The 19,867-nt window shown below is 50.4% G+C and overlaps 1 protein-coding gene across 1 annotated transcript; it reads right to left on the reverse strand.

Moving 5' to 3' along the window:
* Window positions 1–4,687: 4,687 nt before the first annotated feature.
* On the reverse strand, window positions 4,688–17,546 carry Slc22a11 (solute carrier family 22 member 11). Its single transcript, XM_005351981.1, has 10 exons — window positions 17,154–17,546; window positions 15,388–15,491; window positions 14,852–15,006; window positions 14,595–14,763; window positions 11,885–12,008; window positions 10,536–10,645; window positions 8,958–9,172; window positions 7,380–7,488; window positions 6,621–6,827; window positions 4,688–4,748 (listed from the first exon to the last, which is right to left on the reverse strand). The coding sequence occupies exons 1-10, from the start codon at window positions 17,544–17,546 to the stop codon at window positions 4,688–4,690; spliced, it is 1,647 nt and encodes a 548-aa protein (XP_005352038.1).
* Between the last annotated feature and the right edge of the window lie 2,321 nt (window positions 17,547–19,867).

A 19,867-nucleotide genomic window follows, 5' to 3' on the forward strand; every position in this document is an offset into this window, starting at 1 on the left:
TAGACAATCATAAATTAAAAGAAATAAAGAAAAATAAGCCAAGTAAAGATGAACTATACACAGAGAGTCTGGACTATGTATATTATTGTGCTTTCTTTGAATTTTTTGACTCTGAGGAGCTAAGTACAGCGAGACATTTCATTGTATGGGCTGCTAAGATAAACCAGCATGTATGTTATAAAGGTATCATGACTTCCAAATTTGGGTCTAAGGATATGTTGCTTTGGAAAAGAGGTTCTTCTCTTGTTTCCACAGAGGATGAGAACCTGTGGATTGTTTCCATACTTGTGTGGTTTGATGGAACAAGATCCCCAAAGGTCACCGTAATCACCCCCGCAAAATTACTATGCCTAATAAACAGCAGGAAGAAGTTTGGAGAAACTACGCCCATATTCCAAAATATTGTTTATAAATGTTTTGTTACATTTAAAAGGGGTTATGGTATGGATATGAATAATTTGCATTTGTATGGATCTTGGTTTATTGATATAAATTTAAGGTCAATTTTGTTATATTTATATGTATTTCTACTCTTGATTAAGGTATTGTGTTTGTGCAGCTCATTTAAAAATGTAATGCAGGAGGAAGTCATTTATAATAGTCAAGTTTATAAGTCATGTTAGTTAGGTTTTCTAGATGTATAAAGATATATTTCAGTTAGATAGGTATTCTTTGAATCTTTCAGAAACCTTCAGAATATGACACTTAAAATGTTTTAATAACTTAGGACTTCTCATAACAATGAGACATATCTGCTCCTGGCAGCACCAGCTACTTTAAGAGGAAAATGGGCATCGAAGAGACTCCTTATGAAGTTTTTTAGCCATTTGGGCAAGAAACTGTTCTTGCATGGACTGCTTAACTGGACATGCAGGACCCACAGAGAAATGACTACTGAACTTGCCAAAAGGTGAGACGATCCTTCTGGGTTCCTGCTTCATGAAAGAGTCTTCCAGACATTCTGCAGGACACAGAAGATGACTGACAAACTGCCAATATAGGTGGGACTGTCTTTGAAATTTCCTGCTTCATGGAAAAGTATGCTGGATAATATGGGCTTGTAAGCTGAAGATGGATGCCCCAATGGTACAGAAGAACTTTGGGTGACTGTCCAGGTAGCGAGATGTCTCTGTCAATTCTAGAGGTTTGGAAGTTGCTTGCAATGCACTTCCTGTTTACTTAGGTAATATTATATCCTTCTGGAGTCTTTGATGGAGTTGAAGAATTTATAGTTATAGTTTTCCTTAGTTATGATAAAAGATAAAGTAGGTATAAATATTATAACTGTAATTCTTGCTTGATACCTGTTTTGTTATATATGGAATTTTACTATGTTAAAGTTAAAACCTTCCTTTTTTTATTTAAACAGAAAAGGGGAAATGGTGTGGGAGGTCCTTCTGTCTATGTGTTGCTTTTATTGGTTAATGAATAAAAAAGCTGCTTTGGGCCTGTTGCTAGGGCAGAACTTAGGTAGGCGGAAAAGACTAAGCTGAATGCTGGGAGGAAGAAGGGCAGAGTCAGAGAGAAGCCATGGATCCACCGCCTGATGCAGAAGCTGGGAACTTTAGCTGGTAAGCCACAGCTACATGGCAATACACAGATTAATAGAAATGAGTTAAATTAATAGGTAAAAGTTAGCCTTGTTAGCTAGAGCTAATGAGCCAAGCAGTAATTTAATTAATACAGTTTCTGTGTGATTATCTCTGATCTAAGCTAGCTGAGTGTCCGGGAACCAAAATGTGGTTTTTCCTCCAACACCAAACTTCTCTTCCAACACTGAATTCTACTTGTTTCTAATTTAATTTAACTCCAGGATGGCTCCTAAACATTCCTTAGAAGACTTGAATTCTTTAAGATATGATAAATAAGGCTGGGAACTGATAGGGGTATAAACAAGTGGGGCTCTTGTGGTTGTGCGGCAGAGGATGTATGATCATTCTAAAATTTATTTGTGTGTGTGTGTGTGTGTGTGTGTGTGTGTGTGTGTGTGTGTGACTCCAACAACTTGTTGGAGTTAGTTCTTTCCTTCTCCCCACCTGAGGGTCCTTTACCTGCTGAGTCATCTTGCCAGCTCAGAGTATATTTTCGTGAAGCATGGGAAGATTTTAAGCAAAGAGAATTGGGTTTGAATTCTGTCTCTTCTTCTACCCTTCCCCCACTTCCATGCCCAGCTCTCAGTCTAGCCCAGGCCAGCCTGAAGCTATGTATCTCAGACTGGACTTTGTCTTGTAGTAATCCTCCCGACCCAGTACCCTAGAGGCTGGAATTACAAATGTGTGCTGTCATGCTCACTTGAACTGTGTTTCATAAGTGGTGTGTGTGGGGGGGTGGACAATGTGGATGCCAGAGGCCAGTGTATATTCTGAGCAGTATCTAGAACCAAGGGGGAACAGATGGATTTGGAAGCTTTGAGGAAATAAAACAGACGAGTGTATGAGAGGGGTCCCTTGCATACTGAGGGACCAAGTGTAGCTCTTGGTGTCTTTGTTGTTGTTTGTTTCTCGAGACAGGGTTTCTCTGTGTAACAGTCCTAGCTGTCATGGAACTAGCTCTTGTAGACCAGGCTGGCCTCAAACTCACAGAGATCCACCTGCCTCTGCCTCCCGAGTGCTGGGATTAAAGGTGTGTGCCACCACTACCCACCTGACTGTCTTTTTTGTTTTAATTGCAAAAAAAAAAAAAACTTAAGAAAAATTTATTTAAAAATAATAGCCATCTGGGACAATATCTTTTAAAACATAGCTGCTTGCTAATTCTTTGGAAATTTCATATCATGCACCCAATCTCACCTCTCAGTCCCTCCATATCTACCCCTCACCTCTGCAGCAGACACCTAAAAGAATCTCCCCCAATTAATTAAAAACCAACAATCTACCTTGCTCTTCTGCATTTCCAGCACCTCTTCATTCATCCTAGTGGCATCAGGAGCTGAGGGGTGTCATGTCGATCAGCCCTGCCCACAAAATGTTGATTTCAATTCAAAGCCTCTGGCCTCTGACACACCACCCATCAGCACTGGGCTCTCCCTGAAGCTCCTCCCGGACATCCTGCCTTTGCCCTGAGTCGTGGAGATCCTGTGGCTCTGGTTCTGCAGGACCAGTCCCTTTGTGACTCCAGCAGGTCATAGATGGGGTAGATGGTAGGGTGGGCAACCCAAGCCTCAGGATATGGGGCTGGTCAGTCAGGGCCACTGGGACCACCCTCCTCAGGCAAGGGGCAGAGCCAGCTCTCTATCGGGCCATCTATCCTGGGTGGGGGGCAGGGTCAGCTCCTCTGTTGCAGTGTACAGTGAGGGGCAGGGCGAGCTAGCCCAGGTCATGGTTCCTAAGGTAACACAGGCCATGGACATTGTCACAGACCCCAGCAGCAGCAGGAACACAGACCCAGATGGGGCCCTCAGCAGCAGCCCGTGCCTAAATGTCACCATGGCCCTGCTTGGTGGCAACATAGGCCACCCCAATCAGTATGGAAACCCTCAGACACGAACATAGTCTCAAGTGGCTGTCCAGATGCATGGACCCATGTAGTGGCGTTTCATTTGTATTTTAATAAATACAGCCTGCCTGAAGATCTGAGAGTAACAGTCCCACTGGTTAGCCTTACAGACCAGGCAATGGTAACACACACCTTTAATCCCAGTGATCACACTAGTTGCCCTAGAAACTGGGCGGTGCATGCCTTTAATCCCAGCCCTAGAGAGGATTATAAAACAGGAGGAGACGGATCTCAGACACAGTCTCATTCTGAGATTCCTGGAGGTACAATCACCATTTTCAGACTGAGGTCAAGGTAAGAGCCAGTGACCAGCTGCTTTGCTTTTCGGGTCTTCAGGTTGAACCCCAGTATCAGTCTCATAGCTTTTATTAATTGTGCAACAGACCCAAGCATGATCCTTGGCTGAATGTCATCATGTCCCCCAGATCAACATGGCCCCATTGGTGACACAGTCCTTGGACACCAAAATGGTGTCTTTAACCCAGTGGACTTTGGTTGCCTGCCCATCAACAAGCAAGCTAGTCTCCTCTTCCACAGAAGCCAGGAGTCACTTGGTACTTCAGAGCTCACACTGGGTGGTGGCCTCTCTGGAATGTGACCATGATGAATTAAACGGCCATTGGTCTTGTCTGTCCGGTGTTTGGGACACGTGTAAACCAGGGGCAGAGATCTCTCCCTCACCAGTGAGCAACAGGAAGTGACTAAAGTGGGCCCCTTTCTTGTAATAGTCACCGCACCTGTAGGGCAGGTAGCTGGGCCAGGACAACCTGGGCTGGACCCCAGCTCCCACAGGCTTCCTCTGTGGAGTGCCTCGAGATAGTATACAACCTACATGCCCACACAAGGCAGCCGGCAGCATCCTGGTGACTGAACTAAGATCAGCTGGCCCCAGACCAAGCCCTGGGAGGGAAGTGGCTTCCCCCGTTTCACAGCTGAGGACATGATGGGGAGTCTGCAGCCCTAATCTTGAGCGAGGGTGCTGAGTGAAGGTGTGGAGAGACATCCAAGGTTGTGCAGGATGGAGACTACGTTTAGAAGGGGAGAACTGGAGTGAGGGCCTCTAGCTACAGGAGGCAGCCATGTTGCCCACCCTGCCAGGGTGAGTCCTCCTGGTCATCCATGTGCTTAAGACTGAAGAGTCCACTCCTTCCCGGGAGGCTTCAGCCAGCCAGTGGCTCCAATGGTGACATTTCTAGAACCAGGTGCTTTTCATAATGACCACCTCTTGCTGGCTACCTTTGGCTGTGGGTGACCTGGAATAATCCAAAGAGCAAACACTGACACGCGGGACACAGCAGGTGGGGGGGGTGTAGGAGCACTTTGACAGATGGGTTTGATTAGCCCCTGTAAGGCACACGCCTAGAACTGCATCTGAAACCCGGCAGGCGCACACGGGAGGAACTTAAGGGAAACAGTAAGTTAAATCAAGCGTGTGATGAAAGTCTATGACCCCAGCAGCTAGGAGGCTGAGGCAGGAGGACTGCCTGAAGATCAAGGCCAGCTTGACGGGAATCGTGAGTTCAGGTTTCATAGCCAGGTTACACAGTGAGACTCTGACTGAAGAAAGCAAAACCAGTGGCTCAGAGAGACAGCTCAGCGTTGAGAACGTGGGCTACTGCTCTTGTAGAGGCCCCAGGCTTGGTTCCCAGCACCCACATGGTGATCATAACCACCCCAAACTCAGTGTCAGGGAGTCTGACATCTCTTTCTGGTCTCCTCGAACAGCAGGTATATACATATTGCACATACATACGTGTAAGCAGAATGCTCATACACATAGAATAAAAATAATACATAATTTTAAAAAAAACCAGTCAATTGAATCAGCTTGCCTGCCTTTCTGCTGGGAGTCCTTAGATAGATATGGTTCCTTTAACAGTGAAATCAGACAGCAGTGCTGATATTGCTTTGGTAGAATGCCAAAGAGAATACATGCCAAAAAAAAAAAAGGACCTAAAACAAAAATCAATGCCAGGCAGTGGTGGCACACACCTTTAATCCCAACACTTGGGAAGCAGAGGCAGGCGGATCTCTGTAAGTTCAAGGCCAACCTGGTCTATAGAATGAATTCCAGGATATTCAGGGCTACACAGAGAAACCCTGTCTGGAAAAATAAAAAGATAAAAAGTGGACTACAGATGTAGTTTAGAGATGGGATGCTGGACTAGCACGTGTGAGGGCCTAGCTGCTAGCCCAGCACTGAATGAAAAAGCAGAAGGGCATACAAAGTAGCCAAGTGCGACAGCGGTGGTGACAGCAGCAGAGCAGGGCTGGTAGGGTGGGGTGGGACTGATCACCGAGAGTACAGGAGCCACAGGGACAGTCATGTGAGAGCCACGCACTGCAGCTCTAATCATTCACTCCTGAAGATGATTCTATGAGTGACACCAGTGTTCGTTCTGGCCTGGAACTCAGAGATCCATTTGCCTCTTTAATCCCTGGACTAAAGGCGTGTGTCGCCGTGTCGATGCACTCAGGACCTCTCACTGTCCTGCTGGCCAGGGAGTCTCCACCTCCTGGTGCTGGGACTAGAAGGGTATCTCACCACACCTCTTTTTTTTCCTCCCACAGGTTCTGGGGGTCTCCAGGCTTACAAGGTGAGTAGCTCACCCATTGAGTTGTCTCCCCAGGCCTTGTTCTGTTCTCCCTCTTGCCCCCCTTTCTACATCTGAGGAAGCAGAAGTGAAGGAGATGCTGGTTATGAAGCAGTTGGGAATTCTCACCCCCTTCCCTGCTCCATAGCATCGAGTCAGATGTCAGGACGACTGCCTGGAGTTCTACCTAAGAAAGCTCTTCCCCCTTTGAGCCAGGAATTCAAGGGAACGTGGAGCTAGGACATCGGAGACTGTCGATGTCTTCCTGTGCCAGTTTTGGCAAGAGAGCTTATGCATCTTCTCCACACAGGCGGGGTTTCAGTCTGTGCCCCATCCACACCATTTCCTGCCTCAGCTACAGTCACCACCTCCCTGGGGACCTTGGGCCTGTAACCTTGTTTCTCTGGTCACCACCGTCACAAGGCAGTCACAGAACTTCAGGGGTTTCAGGAGCACAAGTCCTGGAAACAGCTTCCAGCTGACTTTCTCTCCAGCCCAAGGAAAACCTGACCTAGCCCAGGTGACACTCACCTGACCTCCAAGTCCCGGATAGTGTCTGGGAGTGGAATTCCCTTGGTCTCTGGGAGGGAGAGCAGGAGGACCAGGCTAGAGGCGATGGGCAAAGTTCCATAGGTGAGTGGTGCTATCAGGGGCAGAACCTGGCCGGTCATCTTAATCAAGGGGCCTGCCATAGCCCCTAGGCGGCCCACAGACTGCAGGAAGCCAGATGCTGTCATCCTGTGGAGGAGAGAAGACTCAGATACAGCTACAGCTGACACTGGGCTGGAGGGTGGTATGGCTGGGCCCAGCATCCAGGAGTGGGACAGCTGGGTACAGGAGTCACTGTATCACCTCCAGAAACAACACCTCCTCCATGAAACCCACCTTGGTTTCCCCCATGGGTCTTCAAGAACTCTCTAGGGCTCTCAGCATCCTCTGTATCTCTGGGCACGTGGGGGCAGCCTCAGCATCTGCTAGGCCACTCGGCTCCCGGCTCAGAGTCTCCATGTTATAGGAGGAGAGCCAACAGACATTGTCAAAATGCATTAGTGTTGCGTGCCTGTAATCCCAGTGGTCAGAAAGCTGAGACAGGAGAATTTCTGTGAATCTGAGGCAAGCTTGGCCTACATAGTGAGAGTTGGTCTTGAAACACCAAACCAAACCTCCAGCCTGTGTATCCTTGAGGCTTTAAGGGGTCCTGCCAGCTCTCCTTACTGAACCTCTTGGGGAGGGGGGTCCTTCCCTGGCTCTCTGACCACACCCACACCTGAGGCCCCAAGCAGCACCTACCTCAGTGGTGTTGGGAAGAGCTCTGTCATGTACACAGCAAGAGAAGTCAAGGAGATCCCGAAACACCCTTTCCCCAGGACAGCCAGGGCCACACGCAGAGTCTGCAGGTCTGCAGGTGCAAGGGGACTGTGAGGTCGAGGCAGGTAGTCCTCGGAAGAGGCAACGCAGTGCAGGGCTACCGAGCACCAGGTGAGGACACAGTGCGGGATGAGGGACCTGGCCATGGGCCAGGGCAGGAAGACAAGTGTGCTGGGGTTGGGCAAGCCTGGGAAAAATATACAGTATTGCCTGCGCAGGGCCTTGGGGTGCCCGGGTGCCTACAACCTTCTTATCAGCCCTAGCTGGAAGCCAAGGCCGGGATACTCTCCTGTGAGTCTGGCTTGGGCTTTGTCTTCCTGTACTGTCTACCCAGTCTTACAGGGGCCAGAGGTATGCCTCAGTGGCCCAGCCACTTTCCTGGCCATCCTCAGTCCCAGGGGGAAAAAAGAAAAAGTCTTGTGGCTGTCTTTGAGGCAGGGCTTCTCTGTCTCAGCGCACCTGCCTCTGAGACAGGACAGACCATTACAGTCACCGCTGCCTGTCTGGAAAAAGTCTTCTAGAGGCCGTGGAGCGGGCTCAGTTAGATACAGTGCCTGTCACCGCCTGTGCTCGCAGCAGCAGGGAGGTAGGACAGGAGGACCAGGAGTTCAGGCCATCTAAGGCTGCCTGGTGTTGTCGTTTAGTGGCAGGAGAACAAACCACAATGTACAACAAACCCACATGGAAGTTTATAGATAAGGGCTGAAAGAGGGGGGTCGTGGAGACGTCCCTCAGAAAGATAAGTTTATAGATAAGGGCTGAAAGAGGGGGGTCGTGGAGACGTCCCTCAGAAAGATAAGTTTATAGATAAGGGCTGAAAGAGGGGGGTCGTGGAGACGTCCCTCAGAAAGATAAGTTTATAGATAAGGGCTGAAAGAGGGGGGTCGTGGAGACGTCCCTCAGAAAGATAAGTAGTGTAGAGAGCACGAGGAAGGGGCGGAGTTCACTTTTAAAGGAGCCTTAGTGCGGGCGTGTAGATTTAAGCAACCACGCAGCGCATGCACATGGATCACATCTTGACGTACGATTGGGCCATAGGACCCTAGGACTAGCTAGGTATTTGCCTGGATACTGACAATGCATGTGCTGCCATAAGACCCCGGGGCTGGGTGGGTGATGCCGGAATTGCTAACACTTGAGAGTCTGAGGCCAGCCTCATCTACTTGAAATCCTGTCTCAAAACAACTGAAGCCAGAACAAGTGACAAGAAGAAATACACTCACAAAAGCATGTCTGAAAACACACATGCACACACACACACACGTGCCCTTCCTGTCCGCTCAGGTCCAAGCCCTGACTGTGTCACTGAGTAATTTAGGCTACTGTTTCTCTGAACCCCAGTTTCCTCCTCAGAGCAACGGCCAGGGGCTTTGTGACCGTCACAGCCCAGGCAGAACTGAGGTGCTGTGGCTGTGGCTCAGGCGGAGGGAAAGAAGAGGTGTCATGGAAGGGAGTGGTGTGGCTGGGTGACACGCCTCCCTGCTCAGCCTCTTGTCTCACCTTGTGGCACCAGCACATTGCCTAAGATGCAGGACCCCGCCAGGGCCAGGGAGCCCACCAGCGTCACGCGGCGGCCCAGGAATCTGAGCAATAGGACGGTTGTGGCACGGCCCAGGAAGTCCACAGCGCCAAAGAGGGTCTGCAAGAGGAAGATGTTCCTGCCCAGGCTTTGCAGGTCCAGGACCAGGCCATAGTAGGACAACATTAGGGAGAAGCTGCGGGCAGAGCCAGAGTCAGGAGCATGCTACCAAGGAGTGACCCCAACCTGCAGCATCCTCTCTCACTGGAAGGTGACAGCAATGAAGGTCCCAGCAGAGGGACCTCAGAAAGTTTTATGGCCGTGTTTCAGGGAGCATGCCCCTCAGCTGGGGAGAGATCCCAGGGCGGATCTACGGGGAGAGGACCTCCCAAAGGACTTGAGTTTAGCAGTGGCTACAAGGTGAAACTGTTCCTCCCCATATAAACCCCATTAAAGCCCCAGTGGCTTTGCCCAGTAGATGCTGACAGCCTGGGGGGGGGGGGGCGAGGAGGCAGAGGCAAAGCTTGGTGTGACTGAAGGTCCAGTTTTTCCAGGCTTGTGTGGACGCTGACTGATCTAGAGCTTTCCACAGGAACCGCAGGGAGTTGTGGGTAATGATGGGGTTAGCATTTCAAAGCCTCTGATTTGAATAACAAAAGATGCTCAGTGGCTCAGGAGAGCCTGGAAGACTTGAAGGGTTTTTTTTTTAGAGTGGGGGAGGGGGATGAGGTCTGCATGTTGGTTTCCTTCTAATTTATCAAGAAGTATGGGTGTGTGTGTGGGTGTGACAAAACAAAACAAAAAAAAACCTAAAAATGAAAGATTACCAAAAAAGCATTTTATTGCATTTTTGTCCTGAGATTTATTATCTATAGTTATCACCTGTATGTGGCAAACTATAGTGTAAAACAAACATTTTCCTCATTAGGGTTTGTGTGGCGCTGGGAATCAACCCTAGGGCTTCCTGCTAGACGGACAGGCACTGCACGCGCTGAGACACACTCCCAGCCTCAACTTTAGTTTTATTAGAGACCAAATTCCAATCAAGCCTGACCTTCCTTTTTCAGGTGCTCTTTGGATGTCGTGCCAACTAAATTTGCTTACAGGGGACATTTGCTGATCCCTAGTGCTGCTCAAGGCAGGGCCTCTGTGCAAGGCGTGGTGGGTGATAGTGGGAACAGGAAGCTGCTTGGCTAGGGTTCAAGTGCAGGTTCCCACCAGCAACTACGCAGCCATCTGGGACCTCCTTGTCCCATCTGTGAAGTGGGAGCTGTAAGGGGACACAGCACTTGTCGCCCTCTGGGGTCTGACTGTAACCATGAGCTGCTAAGACTGGAAAACATCATCCTCTTCCCTTATGGTCCATCTCCAGGGGAGCCTGGCCCTGGTCTCCTGCAGGGACTGCCGTTCCAGCTGTGCCTCTCAGCTGGCTTCCACTACACCCATGCCCAGACCAGCTTCTCTCCTGTCTCAATCCAGCCTGCTAAGATGCTCGGTTTTCTGGATGCCACCCTCATGCCCCAGCCATGCCTCAGAGAGAGGTACCCAGCATGTCATACTTCACCAGCACCATGACACAGGTTCTTTGGGCAAGCATAGGCACACGGAACAGGTCCAGCACAGATCCCCGAGTCTCGGTTACCTCCCTGGCCATGCAGGATTTCAGCACCTCAGAGAGGGGAGAAAGCAGGAGTGGGTGTTAGAGCGATGGGCCTGTGCTGTGCCAGGGAGTGGTACTCAAGTGGGCAAGAGCAAGGACTTAGCCTAGCTTAGGCCTCTGGACTTGGGTGTGGGAAGGGCAGCAGAGGTGCCCTCTGGCCTCGGTGGCTTCTTCTGCAGGCCTGGCTTACTGACCGGGGTGGAGGAGTAGTCGCGTGTGGCTTGTCATGCTCTACAGCCCTGATGACTGGCACCATGGCATGCCTACCCTGGCCAAACTGGCCCCTCACTGTTCTCAGAGGGCTCATTCAATCCTCTTGCACCTTGAGCCCTCCTAGCCTGGCATTAACTGTATGGCCTGCTCTGGTGGCTTCTTCTGGTATCCCCACAGAGCTCCGTGTCCTCTATCCTCTGCAGAATAGCCTCCATATACTTTCTAAAAATAGCTAGCTTCAAATAACAACCTTATTTCCCTGGCTACATCACGAAGTTCCATGAGGCAGGTGTGTGAGACACAGGTTTAGGTCACCGGTGAGACAGATAATAATAGTGGTATTGTTGTTATTGGTAGTGATGGTGGAGATATGGTTGGTGATGGTGCTGAAGGTAACAGTCGTGGGGACAGAGGGCTTGGTGGGCATGGCAATTATGGTGGAAATAGCAATGATGGTAGTGATGTTGAGAATGGTGATGATGGAGGGGCTGATGGACACAGTGGGAATGGTAGAGATTATGGTGATGGGGAGGGTGGGGATGATTGCAATGGTGAGCACAATGATGTTGGTGGGGATGATGATGGGGATTGTGAGGAGGGTGGGGATGACTGTGATAGTGAGTATGGTGGGGATGGCAGAGATGATGGTGCTGATGGGGATGATGATGGGGATGATGATGGTGGCAGTGGTGATAAAGACAGCGGAAATGTAGCTGGTATGGTGATAATGTTTTGTAGCAATGCCGATGGTAATATTAGGGATAGTGTGGGTTGTGATGAAGAGGAGCTCCACTGTGGTAGAGGAGGTGGCTGTAGAGATGGGCTGTGGTGGTTCTAATGCTGCTGCTGAAGGTGTTGACAGGGATTTTGTTTTCATCAACGACAGCGGCAGTATTCATGGAGTGGTGTGGGCTGAGGGGGTTGTGCGACGTTCTTGGTAAACTTGATGGAGATGGTGGTGCAGTGGACAATGGCAGCTGGGGGTGACACCCTAGTGGACATATTTTCCTGAGTGATGAGTAAACAACCTCTCACCTTTATGGTCAGTGTCTCCTTGGCTTCCTTGTGGCCATTTATCCGGGCTACCTTCTGGAGCTCCTGAAGTGCTTTCTCTGGCTGGCCTGTAGTAATCAGCCATCGGGCGGATTCTGGCAGCCACCTATCAAAGAAGCAGATATTTGGCTAGGACTTTGCTGTCCTGGAGCACCATGGGCACTCCTGAGTTGGGTGGGAGGGATGGTGGGCAGCGGCGCCCTCAGCGTGATGTAGCGGGAGAGCAGGAAGGTACTTCATAGCTGTCCTGTAAAGCTGGACTGGACAGTTTGGAATTCAGCTGAGCCCCAACCCCCAGACTCCTCCCTCTTCTAGTCTAGGCCATCCCCACCTGGCCTTTCTTGATGTCCAGTCTATGGACAGGCTACGCGGACACAGAAGCTGCTTCTCCAGCAATTCTGAGGTCATCTCTGTGGTGGAAAGGCCACCTGGGCTGGTGGGATGCTGGATAAAGGTACTTGCTGCCAAGCCTGGCTACTGCTGAGTTTCTGGGACCCACATGATGAGAGGAGAGAACTGATGTTGGCAAGTTGTTCCCAGACCACATACACAGTGGCACACAGGCGTCCCCTCCCCAAGTAAGTAAATAAAGAATTCTAAAAGGAAGCTTGACTTACATATGCATACACATACACACAGCCACTTGGTGCTGTTTTATTCTGTCCTCTTTGGACTTTTGTTTGTTTGCTTGTTTGTTTTTTTAATTCTGTTAATACCCTTGAGGCAAATCTAAGTGAGTCTCTAAAGCCAGTAAGCACGTCCCCAACCTTAAGGGCTGCTGTCTGGGGGAACATTTCTCTGGTCAAAGACACTGGGTTTGGCCGGTTTGAGGCAGTGTAGCACAGTGGCTAAGAGTCAGCTGACCAAAGCCAGTGGCACAGATGTGTGTCCTGGTGCTCAGAAGGCTGAAGCAGTAGGTTTGAAAGGCTATCTGGACCATGTAGTGAGTTTGAGGCCAGCTGGGCAATTTTGTTCAAAATAAAAAGTAAAAAGAAGCCCAAAATGTAACTCAATGGTACAGTGGCCCCTCACTCTTATCCCAAATAAAAAAGTAAAGCAGAATGAGCCAGCCTGCCAAAGTTCAGACCTTGCCTCTGGTTTTTCGCCAGCCTTTCTGATTTAGCACAGAGGCAATCAGCGTCTTATCTGTAAATGTGTGATCACGCCTCTAGTGTCGCAGACCACACCTGGTGCGGACCAGGCTCCTGTAACTGGTCATCATCAGGCCACAGCCTTCCTCTTTGTCTCTCAGCGCTAGTCGCTGATTGGAAGCACTGTGCTGTGGATGGCTTTGTCTGGTTTGGTTCCTGGTGTGTCTTCCAGGCCTGGAACCACATCTGGCCTGAGGCATGGGCTAAACCGTACAGTGGTCTGACTGGAGCCTGGGCTGACTGGTTCCAGCATGCGGGCACCAGAGAACTATGGTGACATTCATTATTGGTTTTCCTGTCTGTCCCCATGGCCGCCACCCAAACAAGGAATTCCAGATGTTTGCAGGACTCTAAAAGTAACAGTGACACTGACAGGCTCGTCTCCAACACTGGCCCTTGAAGACTTGCATGCCAAGTGCCCTGTGAGGGTTGGGCTGGCGTTGGGGACAGTGCTGGCATGTAAGGAGGATGGGATCAGCCCCAGCCCAGAGGACAGAGGCTGCTGCCCCATCCCTGCCTGGTGGGACCCAGGATCTTCTCTTTTTCCAAGAAAAGATGGCAGCATTACTTGAGTCTGTTTTTAAGAATCTCCTGGTTTTAACTCTGAGATTCCATCTTATACCTGTAAGAATGGCTAAGATCAAAAACACTGATAACAACTTATACTGGAGAGGATGTGGGAGGGAACATTTCTACATTGCTGGTGGGAGTGCAAACTGTACAGCCGCTTTGGATTTCAGTGTGGCGATTTCTCAGAAAATTAGGAAACAACCTTCCTCAAGACCCAGCAATACCACTTTTGGGTGTATACCCAAGGGATGCTCAATCATATCACAAGGACATGGGCTCATCTATGTTCATAGCAGCATTATTTGTCACATCCAGAACCTGAAACAACCTAAATGCCCCTAAATGACCAAAGAATGGATAAGGAAAATGTGGTATATTTACACAATGGAATACTACACAGCAGAAAAAAATAATGACATCTTGAAATTTGCAGGCAAATGGATGGATCTAGAAAACATCATATTGAGTGAGGTAACCCAGACCCAGAAAAACAAATATCATATGTACTCATTCATAAGTGGCTTTTAGACATAAAGCAAAACAAACAAAACAAAAACCAGTCTACAAATCACAATCCCAGAGAACTCAGACAACAAAGAGGAACTTAAGAGAGACATACATAGATCGAATGTACATGGGAACTAGAAAAAGACAAGATCTCCTGAGTTAATTGAGAGAATGGGGACCATGAGAGAGGGTATAAGGAGAGGGGAGAGGAATGGAGGGGGAGAGAAAATATATAGCTCAATTAAAACAATAAAAAAAGAATCTCCTGGTTTTAAGTGTTGGTATGTCCCCTCTCAAGTCAATGCTGTGTGGTCCCCACTTGGCAGGAAACATAGACTTCTGGCCGAAGCAGTCACCCAGGGACTCCTTCCTGTGGTTCCCAGCAGGATGTGGCAGTTAGATAGTGAGACAGAGACTCAGTCCCCCAACAGGGCTCCCATGAAAAGAGACCCGAATGTACTGACCAGGACAGCAGGAATGTGGCCAAGAAGGGGATGGACACAGCCAGCTGGAGGTTTTGCCAGTCCCGCACGGCATAGGCCAGGCCTGCCAAGGCCATCTGGCCTGTGCTATAACTGCAGCCCAAGATCGCCATGGTAACAGCCCTCCTGCGGGTCGTGGTCCACTCAGCCACTGAAAGGTGATAGAGAGGCCCAGAGTGAGGTTCAGTCCCCTCCTGCTCCAGGGCAGGAGAAAGAGCAAAGAACTCCAGGGTACCTACTCAGTGTAGACTGGGCCAGTATGGTGCCAGCCAGCGCAAAGGCACTCAGGAACCGAAGGCCACAGTAGGTGAAGAAGCTGGGAGCCAACATGGCGCCAGCACCAGCCACCGCCACTTGCAGGTAGCACCAGTTCAGCATTGGCTTCCGCCCCAGCCTGTGAAGATGAATACATGGGGATGTTCCTGAGTCCCTACACAGGGCAGGTGATGCCTGTTCAAGGTCTGACAAAGGGAGCCATGAGCAGCTGGTTCTTGAGTTCTAGAAGCTTCTAGAAGCTCAGAGCTTCTAGAAACTTCTGGAAGCATGAAAGGCTTTGTTATTGAAGTGGAAGTATCTTGCTCAGGGTGAATCAAGAGTACAGCTTTGGCATCAGCACCCAGGTCTGAGTCTTCTGTGGTTCAGTGATAACACATGGGTGACCCGGGAGGGAACCCCCTCTGTCTTGGAACATTGGAGTTTACCTAACACCTTCATGTCTTCTGCTCCCAGGGAGTTACTCTGTGCTGTGGGAGCTAGGAGGAGAGGATCTACTCACCTGTAGGAGAGAAAGCCCCAGACAAAGGCTCCTGCCAGGATCCCAGCCATGAAGATGGACTGGCCCAGGGGTTTCAGGCTCTGGGAGCTGCACACCAGGTCCCACTGGAAGAGAGAGAAGCCTGACAGTTTCCGAGGTACGCGGAAGGGGTGACTGGTGGAGGGCTGAATTGAGGGTCTTCTGCCTGGTCAGCCTACAGCCTCGAGGCCCATTCCCCACAAGGCTCCCAGCACTGGAAGTTGAGCTATTGGACACAACCTTGCCTTGCCTCTGATAGCTTCATTTATTCCATAGGGACAGGGACTCTGTGAGGACATGTCTAGAAGGCCAGCCTGTGGAACAGTGCATGTCACCAAAAGGTGACAGGACAGGAGAGAGTCTGCTGAGCCAGCCTCGCTATTCTAAATGCGGATGGTGTAAATGGATCAAACCCGAGCTCCTGTCTGTCCTGAACCTGCATCCGAACCTGAGTCACCACAAGCCATCAGCAGTACAAGCCAGATGATAAAATTCTCCACTTGAGGGAAGGGGTCGGGAGGGAGAGTTCTGTAGGAATATGCTTGCCACAGAAGCATAGAGATGTATGTGCCTTCAGTCTCCAGAACCCACATAAACAACTGGGCATGGTGGTGCCCACTTGTAACCCCGACACAGAGTGGGGGTAGAGAGGAGGACTCTGGCCAGGCAAGTCTGGGAGCCTGCTGTTCCAAGACAGGGAGATCCTATCTCACAAAACAAGTTGGAGGCTGGAGAGATGGCTCAGATAAGAGCCCCTTATGTGTAGTCATGAGGACCAGAGTTCAGATACTCAACCATGTTCTAAGCCAGGCACCTGCCTCATGCCTGTAAACCCAGCTCTGAGGGAAACAGAGGCAGGAGGATTCCAGGGTTTGCTCACTTCTGGCCTAGCTGAGAAAATGTGAGACCAGGTTTAGGGAGAGACCCTGCCTCAAAGGAGTAGGCAGAGTGACAGGAGACATCTGACACTTTCGGACTTTGCAGGAGTGTCTAGACACCTACACACACACACACACACACACACACACACACACACACTCTCTCTCTCTCTCTCTCTCTCTCTCTCTCTCTCTCTCTCTCTCTCTCTCTCCACTTGAACAAACTATTCCTAGATCCATCTGTGTTCTTGTACATTCCAATTTTGTTAAAGATCTCTGCGAAGACTGTTCAGCAAGAACATCCCACTCCAGCTCAGGTTAGGTTGGTTTAGACAGCCTCTTTCATCACTGCCTTTTTCTGCCCTCTGACCCTCCCAGGCTCCAGCTGTGACTGCCCCTTTATCTTGAGTAGGGGCCCATCTCTTTCTCCCACAGCAAGTCCGTGTGTCCACACAATGATTTCTGTACCTGTGGAGAGGTCAAATCTGCCTTCCCATATTGGATAAGTGGATAATGGTTTTCTGTGTTGGTGTGTGCATGCATGTGTGTGTGGGTACATATGTGTGTGCTGTTGAAGTTGACACTAGGTATTCTTCTCAACACTCTTCCCTTTATAGTTTGAGACAGGAGTTCACCGATTCGGTTGGACAAGCTAGCCAGTAAGCCACAGGCATCTTCCTGTCTCTTCCCCTCAGCACTGCCCATGCCCATACATTTCTATATGGGTTCTGGGGGTTTGAACTCAGGTCTTCAGCAAGCACTTTACCAGCTTAGCCACCTCCGCAGCTCTGTATAGCATTTCAACATTTTGTTTGTCGTGCAAAGCTTGGGAGGAGGCAAGTTGTGCAGGCCAGCTCTGGGGATCCTTACCCTGGTCACAACTGTGGCTGTGAAGGTGCTGTGGTCATAGACCCAACCATCCATACAAGGCTCTGTGGCAGCCTCACTCCCATTGGCAGCTGTAGCGTTGGGGTCCAGGAACTGCCACTGTGGGTGGCGGAAGCGGCGGCACCGGTGAGGCTGCAGGTTGGGGCCGGGTGGGATGGAGATGGCCAGGAGGGCCTCGCGGGTCAGGTTGGCGGGCACCTCAGAGCTGTTGTCCAGCACAGGGGTCCAGCAGCGGTGGTCTGGGACAGCAGCCGAGAAATTCTCCAGAATCATGTGAAAAGGTACGAAGACAGCAGAGAGGAACAAGGTGCATATCTGCAGGACCTGGAAGAGGCCCACACCCCCAGCCCTGACCAGAAGCTCCTCAAACGCCATGGCTAGAGCTGATCCTAACCGTTGGGGAGTGCTGAGACCTGCTAGTTCTCGCTAGTCCTCATGGATGCCAAGTGCTCCCAAGCTCCTCGTTGCTCTGTTGGTGGAGTCGGGGGTAGGGTGGGAGGATAAATGTCTCCTTGTCCTGTTTCCAGGAGTGGTCACTGGGATGTCTCAACACTGTAGAGGGGACATCAGGTAGAGAACTCACTGGGCCAAGCTGCCTGGATGGTCAGGTCAGGGAGGCCTGAGCCCTCTCTGGAACCAAGAGGGAAAAGTCAAACAGATTTTTCCTACCTCCAGGGCAAAGCTGTTACTGAGTTACAGTCATGGACGGACAGGCTGCTCTACTGCTTCCCTAGGGGCAGTCAATGTTCAACCTCAGCCTGGGCTCCACTCTGCTCACTCGGGACTTTAGACCCTTTCAAATTCTTGGCATAGGGATGTCCAATCCGAAAACCATTGACCTCACTCAAACCCAGACAGTTCAGTAACTGATGCTGGCAGTTGCTGGTTATTTCCTTATTTATCTGGGTTCATGTGCATGTATGTGCAAATGTGTTAGTAGGTCAGAACCTTCTGGGTTGGTTCTCCTCTCTGTCATGTGGGCCCCAGGGATTACACTCAGGTTTCCGGTCTAGAGCCTTCCCCCGCCTAGCCACTGTCCAGAGCTCTTCTGTTCTGAGGCTCCTTACCAGCCTGGAACCTTCAGGGTGGAGCCCATGGCTGCCACTTCTCAGACTCTCTCTGCAGTCACTCAAGAGCCAGAGTGGTGGTCATGTGTGGAACTTCATCTCTTTGGTCGCCCAAAGTTCCCCGTCAGGATGAAGGCAGCCTGAAGCTAGTGGGGCTTCTCAGCTGGGGGTGACAGCAGTCCTCTGCCCCCAGCTTCACCTCCTTGTGCCCTCATCCACATCTCACAGGCCCAAGACAGAAATAGGTGTGAACTCTTTCTAACAAGAGAACGCAACTCAGAGAGGGCAGGCAACCTGACCAAAGTCAGACAGCCAGGCTCAAATTCAAACCTCACACCAAAACCTAGTTCTCCTGGATACCCCATGGGCAGTACCTGGGCGACCCCTAGCTGGTCCAGAATAAAGGATATGGGTCAGAATCTCAGTCAGCCCCAAATCACCTCTCTGGGTGCCAGAGGGAACTGAGTGGGTTTTACAGAAACTCGTGCATGGGTGAGGATCCTGAGCTTCCAGGAACCTCCTTAGAGGGCTTGGGGAGCAATGTAGCCCTTACTCTGCCTCATTGTACTGTCGGCAGTAGCAGATCCAGATAGATGGGGTAACCAGGCTAGAGGAACCCGTGGGAGGGGGTGGGAGAGTGATAGGCCCCGCCCAACACAGGTGTGGTATCCTGGTCTTAACCTTGAGGCACGGCCTCCGGCCTCCGTGTCCCTCTGATTTTCAGTCTGTGAAACAGAGCAGTGTCTGCCAACTGAGCAAACATCCAAGACCACGGGCTGGACTCTCGCCTGCCCTGCCTTGCCCCTGCCTCTGGGGATTCTGCTGTGCTGAGAGTCTCTGGGTTCCTGGAGGCTGAAAGCCAAAGCGTGGGGGTAGGGATTTATTTCCCTTCCAACTCTTCCCTGCCCTTTGCCTGTCACGGACTCCTCCAGGATTTGCTAGCAGAAGGTCAAACCTCCCGGATTTACCAGAAGGCTCTCGGAATCTCCAGCTGATTTCCATGTCCTGGCCAAGGAATTTTTAATTTGTATTTTCTGCTTTTCTAGGTCTGCTGGGGGCAGGGCCTGGAGCGCCTGCTCTGCCACCTAGTGGTTATACCCGGAACTGCATCATTTCCAAGCACCAGGCTGAGCTTGCCCTGTTTGGTGCCTTGTGACCCCAGGCTCACTCAGCAAGGATGAATAAATAGGTCAGTGAGGAGAAGGCCCTTGGGAAGAAAGGCAGGCAGTCTTAGATGATGGCCGCCGTCTTGGGAGCCTCACTTTGGGTGAGGGAGCACCTGTTCCTCACAGAACCAGGATTGCTGTTGGGTTCAGTTTCCCAGACAAGGCTCCCATGAAGGAAACCGAAGGCTAGTCTGGCTGCTAGATGACCTTACCAGTTCCTGCCCCTTTCTTGTCTCCAAGATGTGGTCTTCCACTCAAAGTGGTGAGATTACAGGAGATAATGGACAAACGAACATTTGCTTCCACTGCCCTTACTGCTGTCACCATCTCCGCCATCATCACCATCATCATCACCATCACCATCATCATGACCCCATTATCCACCACCCTCACTGCCATCACCATCTCCACCATCATCACCACCATCACTGTTACCACTATCACCATTACCAACATAATCATC

Source organism: Microtus ochrogaster, chromosome 8, assembly GCF_000317375.1.
Source record: "Microtus ochrogaster isolate Prairie Vole_2 chromosome 8, MicOch1.0, whole genome shotgun sequence".
Classification (NCBI taxonomy): domain Eukaryota; kingdom Metazoa; phylum Chordata; class Mammalia; order Rodentia; family Cricetidae; genus Microtus; species Microtus ochrogaster.